Source organism: Sapajus apella, unplaced genomic scaffold (assembly GCF_009761245.1).
Source record: "Sapajus apella isolate SASKATOON/1434 unplaced genomic scaffold, GSC_monkey_1.0 scaffold12, whole genome shotgun sequence".
Taxonomy (NCBI): domain Eukaryota; kingdom Metazoa; phylum Chordata; class Mammalia; order Primates; family Cebidae; genus Sapajus; species Sapajus apella.
In genome coordinates this window covers 2939214-2952215 of record NW_022436952.1, presented here as the reverse complement: position 1 = coordinate 2952215, position 13002 = coordinate 2939214, and the positions used below count along the sequence as shown (strand labels likewise).

The window sequence follows — 13002 nt, the reverse complement described above, 5'->3', positions numbered from 1 at the left end:
AGGAAGGAAGGAAGGAAGGAAGGAAGGAAGGAAGGAAGGAAGGAAGGAAGGAAAGAAGGAAGGAAAGGAGGGAGGGAGGGAGGAAGGGAGGAACTGAAAACCTAAGAAAAGAAAGGAGGGGGAGAGATGTATAAAATGAAGGCCAATGGAACAAGGAACAGTTAGGGCTACTATAATAAGGTGCACCTGAGACTCATCATCTCCACAAATTACCACAACTTCTATACTTCTTTCACCACTGTCCAGCACTTTTGTTGCACTATGTACTTTCCTGAAGGAGTAAACCAGAACTTCCTTCCTGAAATGTCTGAGCTGCTTGGTACTGTACCATTGTCCACTGTCGTTGCTGTTTTCACTCATTGGTGGTTATCGCCGGGCATGGACACAGAAGGAGATTCATCAGTGTTATGGGTTGACTTGTGTCTCCACAAATTCATACTCAAATAGAGTCATTGAAAATGTAATTAGTTAAGATCAGATCATATTGGAATCAGTTAGGCCTCTGATTCAATATGACTGATGCTTGTCTAGAATGAGGATGTTCAGAGGCAGTGTGCTCTAGAAGGAAGCTAACATAAGAGACACATGGAGAAGACACACATCTACAAGTCAAGGAGAGAGACCAGGAACAGATACGTTCCTTACAGTCTTCAGGCAAAAACAACATTGTCCACACCTTAAATTCAGACTGCTAGCCTTCAGAGCTATGAGAAAATAAATTTAAGCCACTTGGTTTGTAGTACTTTATCATGGCAGTGCTAGTAAATTAATATATTCAGTAAATCTCCCGAGCTACAGATAGATTCCCCTAAGTTCTTTGACTTCAGGATAATTACTCCTAAACAAATAGGAACTCTCTTCTTTGCCTTCTGCTCTGCTGACATGAAGAGTGTAAAATGACAGGGCAATAACTATTACTTTTGATTATGCAAAAGAAATTGAGAAGAAAATATTCTCATTTTAATTCACACAGAAGTAAAAAAGAAAAAGCCAAATTGGACTACAGTGTTACAACTTGATAGAAGGATTATCTGTTTGGGGTAATGAGTAAGAGAATATAATCTAAATGGGATGAATTTCTGTTTCCTAACCTGGTAATGGAATCAGATGCATTTACAAAGCAATCTCAAGTCAGAAATTAAAAATTGGCATTCTTCCTAAATGAATCATGTACCTGAAAAATGTTTAAACATGTTACAACTCCAGACAAATCAGGTGGCATCTCAACTAACTTAATTCCTTCATGAAAAGAAATACAGAAGAAATGGCACTGACTGTGCTGGTAACCAGGCTTAGGGCTGAGACACGGCTCATGCTGGCTGGTCTGAATCTAAAGCAGTTATGTCAGAGAAAGTCCTACATTCTATTCCTGGTAAGCCCTCACTCCCAGACAAATCAGAATGAATGGTCACCCCAGGGCAAAGAGTGCTTGATGCTATCTAAATCCCAGTGGACTTCTCCTTGTACCCACCTACTTCAATTCTTCTCTGCCACATAGAACACACGGTGCCAAACACCCTCTTCCCAAGTGATTTTGGTGGAACTGAAAGACACAGGTGACGTGTTCTACAGAGAGATGCCTGTTAGACTTGAATCAGACTTTGGTAGCTGAGCAGTTTTGGGCACAGACATGGCTTCCTTTGGTCACTGTAAAAATATGATCATCACACTTTTCCCCGCAGACACTTCCCAATCTACATACAGCCAAGGAAGGAGGTTGGTAGAGAGAACTTGAGCCTCCCAGTCACCAGAAACTATCACATGACCAGAAGATGGTCAGAGCAGGAACCATGCTGATGATGGCACGGGCTTCCTTTTATCTGAAACAAAGTTTCTGTGAGTAATTCACAATTAAGAAACAGATTAAACCCTTACCTTCAAAAGATTCATAAGATTTTAAAAACAACTTCCCCTTTGACAATCCCAAACGGACTGTGGAAAACAATGTAAACAACAACAAGGAAAAGTCCACCTGATTGGTGGAAACTTTGGAGGCCACCTGTTTAAAAGGCCCAGATTGGAAGGAGTCACCAGATTCTGGGAAACTCACCTCTGAACAGGAGCCCACCCTCCACCCCTGACACCATGACCCACTGCTGCTCCCCTTGCTGCCAGCCTACGTGCTGCAGGACCACCTGCTGCAGGACCACCTGCTGGAAGCCCACCTGTGTGACCAGCTGCAGCAGCACACCCTGCTGCCAGCCCTCCTGCTGTGTGTCCAGCTGCTGTCAGCCTTGCTGCCGCCCAACTTGCTGTCAAAACACCTGCTGCAGGACCACCTGCTGCCAGCCCCTCTGTGTGACATGCTGCAGCCAGCCCACCTGTGTGACCAGCTGCTGCCAGCCCTGCTGCCGCCCAGCCAGCTGTGAGACGACCTGCTGCAGGACCACCTGCTGCCAGCCCACCTGTGTGACCACCTGCTGCCAGCCTACCTGTGTGTCCAGCTGCTGCCAACCTTCCTGGTGCTGATCAGCATTGCCAAAGACCATCATCCTAACACAACAACCTTCTGACTTTTTTTTCTGAAACAGAGTCGCACTCTGTCACCCTGGCTGGAGTGCAGTAGCGTGATCTTGGCTCACTGTAACGTCTGTCTCCCAGGTTCAGCCAATTCTTCCGCCTCAGCCTCCCAGCTAGCTGGGATTACAGGCCTGTTCCACCATGCCTGGCTAATTTTTTGTATTTTTAGTAGACACGGAGTTTCACCATGTTAATCAGGCTGGTCTCAAACACCAGACCTCAACTAATCCACCCACATTGGCCCCCCAAAATGCTGGGATTACAGACATGAACCATCGTGCCCAGCCCCAAATGACTTATCTTTCAGGGAACATCTTTACTTTCCAAGACAATATGCTCTCACCAATTTCTCTCTCTCTTTTTTTTTTTTTTCTGCATGTTTAAAATCTTGTGAATGAGCTTGAGGGAGGGCAGAGTTCTTCATCCTGATTCTCTTCTTCTTACACTTTGGGGATCATGGGCCGGCTTCCTGTGTCCTCAATTGGAGTCATGGTCTCAGCTTTGACTCTAAAGTCAAGAGCTTCATTCTCTGCTTCTCAGAAATTTAGATTTCTGCAATGGATATGTAACCTTGGCAATCATATTTTCATTTTCAATTTCCTCCTCATGGTTTTTTACACTTCTTTCTTCTTTTTATGATAACTCTGGACTATGTGCCTCATAGCAGAGATTCTTACGTATATGTTTCTGAATAAATTCTGAGCCATCCTCCATCTCATATGGTGCTTTGTTTTATTCTACAGAATTGCTTAAATGGAATTTACACACATATCCCATGCTATACTTAACATCCATGTTGATTCTGAAAACAGATGCTTATGTGTTATTACCTCAATTTTTCAGCTGAGAACAATTTAATGTGTGATTTGATGCAGCTAATATAGGACAGACTCGGGTGCAAGGTGAGATCTTCGCTTTCTGCCTGAGAACACTCCTATTCAACTCTCAGTAAAGTAGAAATGATATTGGGATTCAGTAAGAGCAAGACATGCACTGAGTTCATTGAACATGGGCGGTATAATCTCTCATATTTGCAGATAACATTTCTGTTCTGTTCACAAAGGTCTTCCCAAATTAGTTTTCCACACCTCAGTGAGCAACAGATACATGGTATGAAAACAGGGACTGCATTTAATAGCTCCCCTGAATGTGGCTCTTTTTTCCTCTCTGCCTCTGACCAACTATTTATTCAATTAATCTGCATCAAACATTTGTCAGAATGCATGGTGTCCCATGAAAGAGAGTCTCATTTGGGGATTTATATCATGTAAATAATATTCTTATTTGGCTTCCTTCTCCTGATTTCAAGGGAAATCCATAGAATTTAAGAAGGAGGAAAAATGGCCGAACTCTCTCATTCCTGGAAGACACGATAGATGGAAGACTGGTGCTTTTGTTCCTGAACTGATGATGCAACCCAAGTGTTCAGTCATGGAACGATTGACTGATACTGGCCCTGAGAGAAATAGAAAAGTTACGGACCTGGGCCACCATCTTGGCACCTCCTACCAGCATGGAAGTCTCATTTGGGGATTTATATCATGTAAATAATATTCTTATATGGCTTCCTTCTCCTGAATACCTGTTGACAAAACAAAATGAAAATTATTTCCTCTAAAATGTGCACAATACATTAAGCAACATTAAGTCAAATTGTCCCTAAAATCAAATTGTTATTAGGAAAATTAAGTAAAAAATAATTGGGGATTGAGGGACTATCCAGTGGGCATGTATGGCGTTGCACAAACCATAATCTCTGTGCTGACTAAAGGTAGAAAACAACATTTTGAGTTTTGTGAGACAAATAGGAAGCATCTAAAGAAACCAATTCTTCTGATTTCCAGGGAAATCAGTAGAATTTAAGAAGGAGGAAAAGTGGCAGAACTTTCTCATTCATGGAAATCACGATAGATGGAAGACTGGTACTTTTGTTCCTGAACTGATGATGCAACTGAAGTATTCAGTCATGGAACGAGTGATTGATACTGGCCCAGAGAGAATTAGAAAACTTAGGGACCCGGGCCACCATCTTGGGACTTCCTACCAGCATGGGACGGGTAAAAATCCCTCTGATGAGCTAACAATGTAGGTTTCCAAGACAGATGCCAACTTCTGAGGTGGTGTATCTAGAATGTTCTGAAGAGTCAGCTAAGAGACAAAAGTCACTGACTGTGATAGTCATTGTGTGACGGCGTAAAGAAGGTGAAGAACTATCACATTCTTTTGGCCAGTTTTGCAAGATGAGTAACTTCTGCAGATTTAGTGTACAACAAGGTGACTATAGTAAACAAAAATGTTTTATTGTATACCTGAAATTTGGTAAGAAGTTAGATCTGAGCTGTTCGTACCATAAAAGTGAAAGGAAAATGTAACTATGTGAGCTAAGGAATATATTATGATTTTACGGTAAATATATATATCATGAAACAACACCTCATACACTTTAGATATACACAATTTTTATGTTTATTTGTCAATTATGTCTCAATAAAGCTAGTAAAAAAAAGAAGTTAGTTAATGTACTTAATTGTTATTCATGTTTTATTATCTTCAACATTAAAACTAGAAGTTCTATGGACATAAAAACAACTAATATGTTCTAGCTTGCCTACTATTTCACTGGTATTGACTAAATGCCTTATGGATATTATCATTAATTCTTGAAGAAACATTCAAAATAGGTGTTAAAGTTCCCATTATAGAGATGAGAAAATTGAGGTGAGAGAGGAAGTGTAGTAACAGAGTTTGGTTTTCCCATAACAAACTCTGAGGAAAATATTCCAGTGAAAGTAGTTTATTGAAAAGTATGGATCACAAGAGCAGATGCTGGAGAAATGATGAAGAAAAGGTTACACTAGGGAGTGGATCCAAGATGGCCGTTTAGGAACAGCTCAGGATTGCGGTTCCCAGTGAAAGCTCAGAGGGTGAGTAGACCCCACATTTTTATTGCCGAGAGACTAGGAAATTCCCAGGCGGAGGAGTTCCTCGGGTCGCCAGCACCACTGTTTCGGCCAGCGCAGCTGCGTTGGCTAGAGCTGCTGCTTTGCCCTGCATGGCTGCTTTGTCAGCACCCCGGCGCAGCAGTTTTCTATACAAAATACACTGGTCTGGGTGCCCTTTTGGCTGGCGATTGGAGCCATGGGAAGTCGCTCATTCATCTGTTTAAAAAGGAGACTGAACAGGGAACCAGGACAGTAGATTCCAGGGCAAAAAAAGCACCACGAATCTCAGTGCTGCTGTTTAAGCCAGTGCAGTGAGTCGCCGCATGGGAAAACACACAGATCCCGGCGCCTCTTCAACAAGTGACTGGAACACCAACTTAAAAAAAAAAAGGTTCTGAGGCAGGGAGCCAGGCGATCAGGCTCGGCTGGTCCCACCCCCACAAAAGAACAGCAATCAGAAACTCTCTGGATTGAGAGTTTCACAGCAAGCGCAGCTGAACCAGGGATGGTCCAGCTCTGTGGCGGAGGGGCGTCCGCCATTACCGAGGCACTCCAAAACTACGGGGGAAGTCAGCCAATACTGAGGCAGTCAGCCATTGCCAAGGCAACCCTCCATTACTGAGGCAGCCCGCTGTTGCCAAGGCAACCCACCACTACAGAGAGACTCCACCATAACAGTGGCGGGCCACCATTGGTGAGGCAGTTCTACTTACACCCATATAAACAGGACTGCAGGGAAGTTCACTCGGCAGCTGGGCGGAGGCCACAGCAGCTCAGCAAAGCCTCTACAAGCAGACAGTGACTAGGCTGCCTCCTTGCTGGGCAGGGCAGCTCTGAAGGAAAAAAAAGAAGGCAGCAGCATAAGGAAACTCATAAATAAAGCCCTAAATCCCTGGGACAGAGCATCTGGGGAAAAAAAAGCGGTTTATGAGTTTTGCTGCAGCAGACCTAAACGTACCTGCCCAGTAGCTCTGAATGAACAACGGAGCTCACAGCTCGGCATTTGAGCTCCTATAAAGAGCAGACTGTCTCATCAAGCAGCTCCCTGACCCCTGTATATCCAAAAAGCCACCTCATAAAGGAGAGATCAGACTGACACTTGGCAGGTATCCTTCTGGGACAAAGATGGCAAAGAAGAAAACTGTTAACAACCCTTACTGTTCTGCAGCTGGTGCAGGTGATCCCCAGGCAAGCAGGGCCTGGAGTGGACCTCAGCAGACCTACAGCAGAGGGACCAGACTGTTAGAAGGAAAACTAAGAAACAGAAATAACCTCATCATCAACAAACAGAAAGTCAACTCAGAGACCCAATCTGAAAGCCAGCAACTACAAAGACAACAGGTGGACAAATCCACAAAGATGGGAAGAAACCAGCGCAAAAAGGATGAAAACACCTGAAACCAGAACACCTCTCCTCCTACAAGGGATCACAACCCTTCACCAGCAAGGGAACAAGGTTGGATGGAGAACCAGTGTGATGAAATGACAGAATCAGACTTCAGAAGGTGGGTAGTAAGAAACGTCTGTGAACTAAAAGAATATGTTCGAACTCAATGCAAAGAAACTAAGAACCTTGAAAAAAGATTTGACGAAATGCTAACGAGAATGGACAAAATAGAAAGGAATATAAGTGAATTGATGGAGCTGAAAACACAACACGAGAACTTCACGAAGCATGCACAAGTATCAACAGCCGAATTGACCAAGCAGAAGAAAGGATATCAGAGGTCGAAGATCAACTCAATGAAATAAAAAGGGAAAGCAAGAATAGAGAAAAAAGGTTAAAAAGAATGAAAAAAGTCTCCAAGAAATGTGGGACTATGTGAAAAGACCTAATCTACGTTTGATACGTGTACCTGAATGTGACGAAGAGAATGAATCCAAGCTGGAAAATACTCTTCAGGATATTATCCAGGAAAACTTCCCCAACCTAGCAAGGCAGGCAAATATTCAAGTCCAGGAAATACAGAGAACACCACAAAGATATTCCTCAAGAAGAGCATCCCCAAGGCACATAATCGTCAGATTCACCAGGGTTGAAATGAAGGAGAAAATACTAAGGGCAGCCAGAGGGAAAGGTCGGGTTACCCGCAAAGGGAAGCCCATCAGACTCATAGCAGATCTCTCAGCAGAAACCCTACAAGCCGAAAGAGACTGGGGGCCAATATTCAACATCCTTAAAGAAAAGAACTTTCAACCCGGAATCTCCTATCCAGCCAAACTAAGCTTCATAAGTGAAGGAAAAATAAAATCCTTTGTGAACATGCAAGTACTCAGAGATTTCGTCACCACCAGGCCAGCTTTACAAGAGCTCCTCAAAGAGGCTCTACGCATATAAAGGAACAATCAGTACCAGCCACTCCAAAAACATACCAAATGGTAAAGAGAATCAACACAATGAAGAATCTGCATCAACTAATGGGCAAAGCAGCCAGCTAGCACTAAAATGGCAGTATCAAACTCACACATAACAATATTAACCCTAAATGTAAATGGACTAAATGGCCCAATCAAAAGACACAAACTGGCAAATTGGATAAAAAGCCAAAACCCATCAGTGTGCTGTATCCAGGAAACCCATCTCACATGCAAGGATACACAAAGGCTCAAAATAAAGGGATGGAGGAAGATTTACCAAGCAAATGAAGAGCAAAAAAAAAAGCAGGAGTTGCAATTCTCATCTCTGATAAATTAGACTTTAAAACAACAAAGATCAAAAGAGACAAAGAAGGACATTACATAATGGTAAAAGGATCAATGCAACAAGAAGAGCTGACAATCCTAAACATATACACACCCAATACAGGAGCACCCAGATACATAAGGCAAGTTCTTAATGACTTACAAAGAGACTTAGACTCCCACACAATTATACTGGGAGACTTTAACACCCCATTGTCAATATTGGACAGATCAACCAGACAGAAAATTAACAAGGATATCCAGGACTTGAACTCAGACCTGTACCAAGCAAACCTAATAGACATTTACAGAACTCTCCACCCCAAATCCACAGAATATACATTCTTCTCAGCACCACATCAAACCTACTCTAAAATTGACCACATAATTGGGAGTAAATCACTCCTCAGCAAATGCAAAAGAACGGAAATCATAACAAACAGTCTCTCAGACCACAGTGCAATCAAGTTAGAACTCAGAATTCAAAAACTAACTCAGAACCGCACAGCTTCATGGAAACTGAACAACTTGCTCTTGAATGTTGACTGGATAAACAATGAAATGAAGACAAAAATTAAGATGTTCTTCGAAACCAACCAGAATGAAGACACAACATACCAGAATCTCTGGGACACATTTAAAGCAGTCTCTAGAGGAAAATATGTAGCAATAAGTGCCCACATGAGAATCAAGGAGAGATCAAAAATTGACACCCTATCGTCAAAATTGAAAGAGCTAGAGGAGCAAGATCAAAAAAACTCAAAGTCTAGCAGAAGACAAGTAATAGCTAAGATCAGAGCAGAACTGAAGGAGATAGAGACACAAAAAGCCCTTCAAAAAATCAATAAATCCAGGAGCTGGTTTTTTGAAAAGATCAACAAAATAGACAGACCACTAGCCAGATTAATAAAAAAGAAAATAGAGAATAACCAAATGGTTGCAATAAAAAACGATAAAGGGGATGTCACCACAGATTCCACAGAAATTCAAACCATCATCAGAGATTATTACAAACAACTCTATGCACATAAACTAGTAAACCTGGAAGAAATGGATAAATTCCTGGACACTTGCCTCCTCCCAAGCCTAAACCAAGAAGCCGAAACCCTGACCAGACCCATTACAACGTCTGAAGTTAAGGCAGCAATTAGGAGCTTACCACCCAAAAAAAGCCCAGGTCCAGATGGGCTCACAGCTGAATTCTACCAGACATACAAAGAGGAGCTGATATCATTCCTTCTGAAACTATTCCAAACAATACAGAAAGCGGGAATTCTCCCCAAATCATTTTATGAGACCAACATCATCCTGATTCCAAAACCCGGCAGAGACTCAACAAGAAAAGAAAACTTCAGACCAATATCCATGACGAACATAGATGCAAAAATCTTCAATAAAATACTGACAAGCCGATTGCAACAGCACATCAAAAAGCTTATCCACCATGATCAAGTAGGCTTCATCCCGAGGATGCAAGGCTGGTTCAACATATGCAAGTCTATAAACGTAATTCACCACATAAACAGAACCAAAGACAAAAACCACATGATTATCTCAATGGATGCAGAGAAGGCCTGTGACAAAATATAACAGCCCTTTATGCTAAAAACCATCAATAAACTAGGTATTGACGGAACGTATCTCAAAATAATAAAAGCTATTTACGACAAACCAACAGCTAATATCACACTGAATGGGTAAAAACTGGAAGCATTCCCCTTGAAATGTGGCACCAGACAAGGATGCCCTCTCTCACCACTCCTATTCAATATAGTACTAGAATTTCTAGTCAGAGCAATCAGGCAAGAAAAAGAAATAAAGTGTATTCAAATAGGAAAGGAGGAAGTCAAATTGTCTCTATTTGCAGACGACATGATTGTATATCTAGAAGACCCCATCGTCTCAGCCCCAAATCTCCTGAAACGGATAAGCAACTTCAGCAAAGTCTCAGGATACAAAATCAACGTGCAAAAATCACAAGCATTCCTATACACCAATAACAGACTTAAAGAGAGCCAAATTAAGAACAAACTTCCATTTACAATTGCCACAAAGAGAATAAAATACCTAGGAATACAACTAACAAGGAACTTAAAGGACCTCTTCAAGGAGAACTACAAGCCACTGCTCAATGAAATAAGAGAGGACACAAACAGATGGAGAAACATTCCATGTTCATGGTTAGGAAGAATCAATATCATGAAAATGGCCATACTGCCCAAAGTAATTTACAGATTCAATGCTATCCCAATCAAGCTACCAATGACCTTCTGTGCAGAACTGGAAAAATTCACGTTAAACTTCATATGGAACCAAAAGAGAGCCCGCATAGCCAAGTCAATTCTAAGCAAAAAGAACAAAGCGGGAGGCATCACACTACTGGACTTCAAACTATACTACAAGGCTACAGTAATCAAAATAGCATGGTACTGGTACCAAAACAGAGATATAGACCAATGGAAGTTAACAGAGGTCTCGGAGGCAACACAACATATCTACAACCATCTGATCTTTGACAAACCAGACAAAAACAAGCAATGGGGAAAGGATTCCCCTGTTCAATAAATGGTGTTGGGAAAGCTGGCTAGCCATGTGCAGAAAGCAGAAACTGGACCCCTTCCTGACACCTTACACGAAAATTAACTCCAGATGGATTAAAGACTTAGACATAAGACCTAACACCACAAAAACCCTAGAAGAAAATCTAGGCAAAACCATTCAGGACATAGGTGTAGGCAAGGACTTCATGACCAAAACACCAAAAACATTGACAACAAAAGCCAAAATAGACAAATGGGACCTAATCAAACTCCACAGCTTCTGCACAGCAAAAGAAACAATCATTAGAGTGAATCGGCAACCAACAGAAGGGGAAAACATTTTTGCAGTTTACCCATCTGACAAAGGGCTGATATCCAGAATTTACAAAGAACTAAAACAGATTTACAAGAAAAAAACTAACAAGCCCATTCAAAAGTGGGCAAAGGATATGAGCAGACACTTTACAAAAGAAGACATACGTGAGGCCAACAAACATATGAAAAAAGGCTCATCATCACTGGTCATCAGAGAAATGCAAATCAAAACTACATTGAGATACCATCTCACGCCGGTAAGAATGGCGAACATTAAAAAATCTGGAGACAGCAGATGCTGGAGAGGATGTGGAGAAACAGGAACACTTTTGCACTGTTGGTGGGAGTGTAAATTAGTTCAACCATTGTGGAAGACAGTGTGGCGATTCCTCAAGGACCTAGAAATAGAAATTCCATTTGACCCAGCAATCCCATTACTGGGTATATATCCAAAGGATTACAAATCATTCTACTATAAGGACACGTGTACACGAATGTTCATTGCAGCACTGTTTACAATAGCAAAGACCTGGAACCAACCCAAATGCCCATCGACCATAGACTGGATAGGGAAAATGTGGCACATATACACCATGGAATATTATGCAGCCATCAAAAACGATGAGTTTGGGTCCTTTGTAGGGACATGGATGAACCTGGAAACCATCATTCTCAGCAAACTGACAGAAGAGCAGAAGATCAAACACCACAGGTTCTCACTCATAGGCGGGTGTTGAACAATGAGAACACATGGACACAGGGAGGGGAGCACTACACACTGGGGTCAGTTGGGGGAAAATAGGGGAGGGACGGTGGGGGGTGGGAAGCTGGGGAGAGATAGCAAGGTGAGAAATGCCAGATGTAGGTGATGGGGAGGAAGGCAGCAAATCACACTGCCACGTGTGTTCCTATGCAACAATTTTGCATGTTCTTCACATGTACCCCAAAACCTAAAATGCAATAAAATAAATGGGAAAAAAAAATCTGGAGACAACAGATGCTGGAGAGGATGTGGAGAAATAGGAACACTTTTACACTGTTGGTGGGAGTGTAAATTAGTTCAACCATTGTGGAAGACAGTGTGGCGATTCCTCAAGGACCTAGAAATAGAAATTCCATTTGACCCAGCAATCCCATTACTGGGTATATATGCAAAGGATTATAAATCGTTCTACTATAAGGACACGTGCACACGGATGTTCATTGCAGCACTGTTTACAATAGCAAAGACCTGGAACCAACCCAAATGCCCATCGATGATAGACTGGACAGGGAAAATGTGGCACATATACACCATGGAATATTATGCAGCCATCAAAAACGATGAGTTTGGGTCCTTTGTAGGGACATGGCTGAACCTGGAAACCATCATTCTCGGCAAACTGACAGAAGAGTAGAAGATCAAACACCGCATGTTCTCACTCATAGGCGGGTGTTGAACAATGAGAACACATGGACACAGGGAGGGGAGCACGACACACTGGGGTCAGTTAGGGGGAAGTAGGGTAGGGACGGTGGTGGGTGGGGAGTTGGGGAGAGATAGAAAGGGGAGAGATGCCAGATGTAGGTGATGGGGAGTAAGGCAGCAAATCACACTGCCACGTGTGTACCTATGCAAAAATCTTGCATGTTCTTCACATGTACCCCAAAACCTAAAATGCAATAAAATAAATAAATGGAAAAAAGAAAAGGGTACACTATTAAACCAGTATCACAGTGACCACCTAAAGCTTAAAGCAAACAAAAAATTGTCAGAAATGATTAAAAAAAACAAATGAGAATTCTCCTGCTTCAGGAGGACAAAGTTAGAGTCTTCATAAATTAACTCTCCAGAATCACTGGTTGAATGATTTCTCTGTGTGACATGCACAGGTAACTTGACTTTCTTCTATTGGAATACAAGAGCCCTCAGGCACAGAGATGCAGATTCTGGCAAACGCATATTGATCTGAGTACACTGAGATCCAAGATACAGGGGTGGGATGATGAAATCTTAGTTACAA

The 13002-nt window shown here is 42.1% G+C and overlaps 1 protein-coding gene across 1 annotated transcript in view; it reads left to right on the top strand.

The window, feature by feature from the left end:
* The first annotated feature begins 768 nt into the window (after window positions 1-768).
* The window catches only part of LOC116552835 (keratin-associated protein 9-1-like), a 52792-nt gene continuing 40558 nt past the window's right edge, over window positions 769-13002 (top strand). Inside the window, exons 1-2 of the mRNA XM_032279722.1 lie at window positions 769-2462; window positions 3224-3254. Of these exons, the coding sequence (XP_032135613.1) occupies window positions 2086-2462; window positions 3224-3254 (408 nt within the window). The 5' untranslated portion in view covers window positions 769-2085. The remainder of the gene's footprint in view (window positions 2463-3223; window positions 3255-13002) is intronic.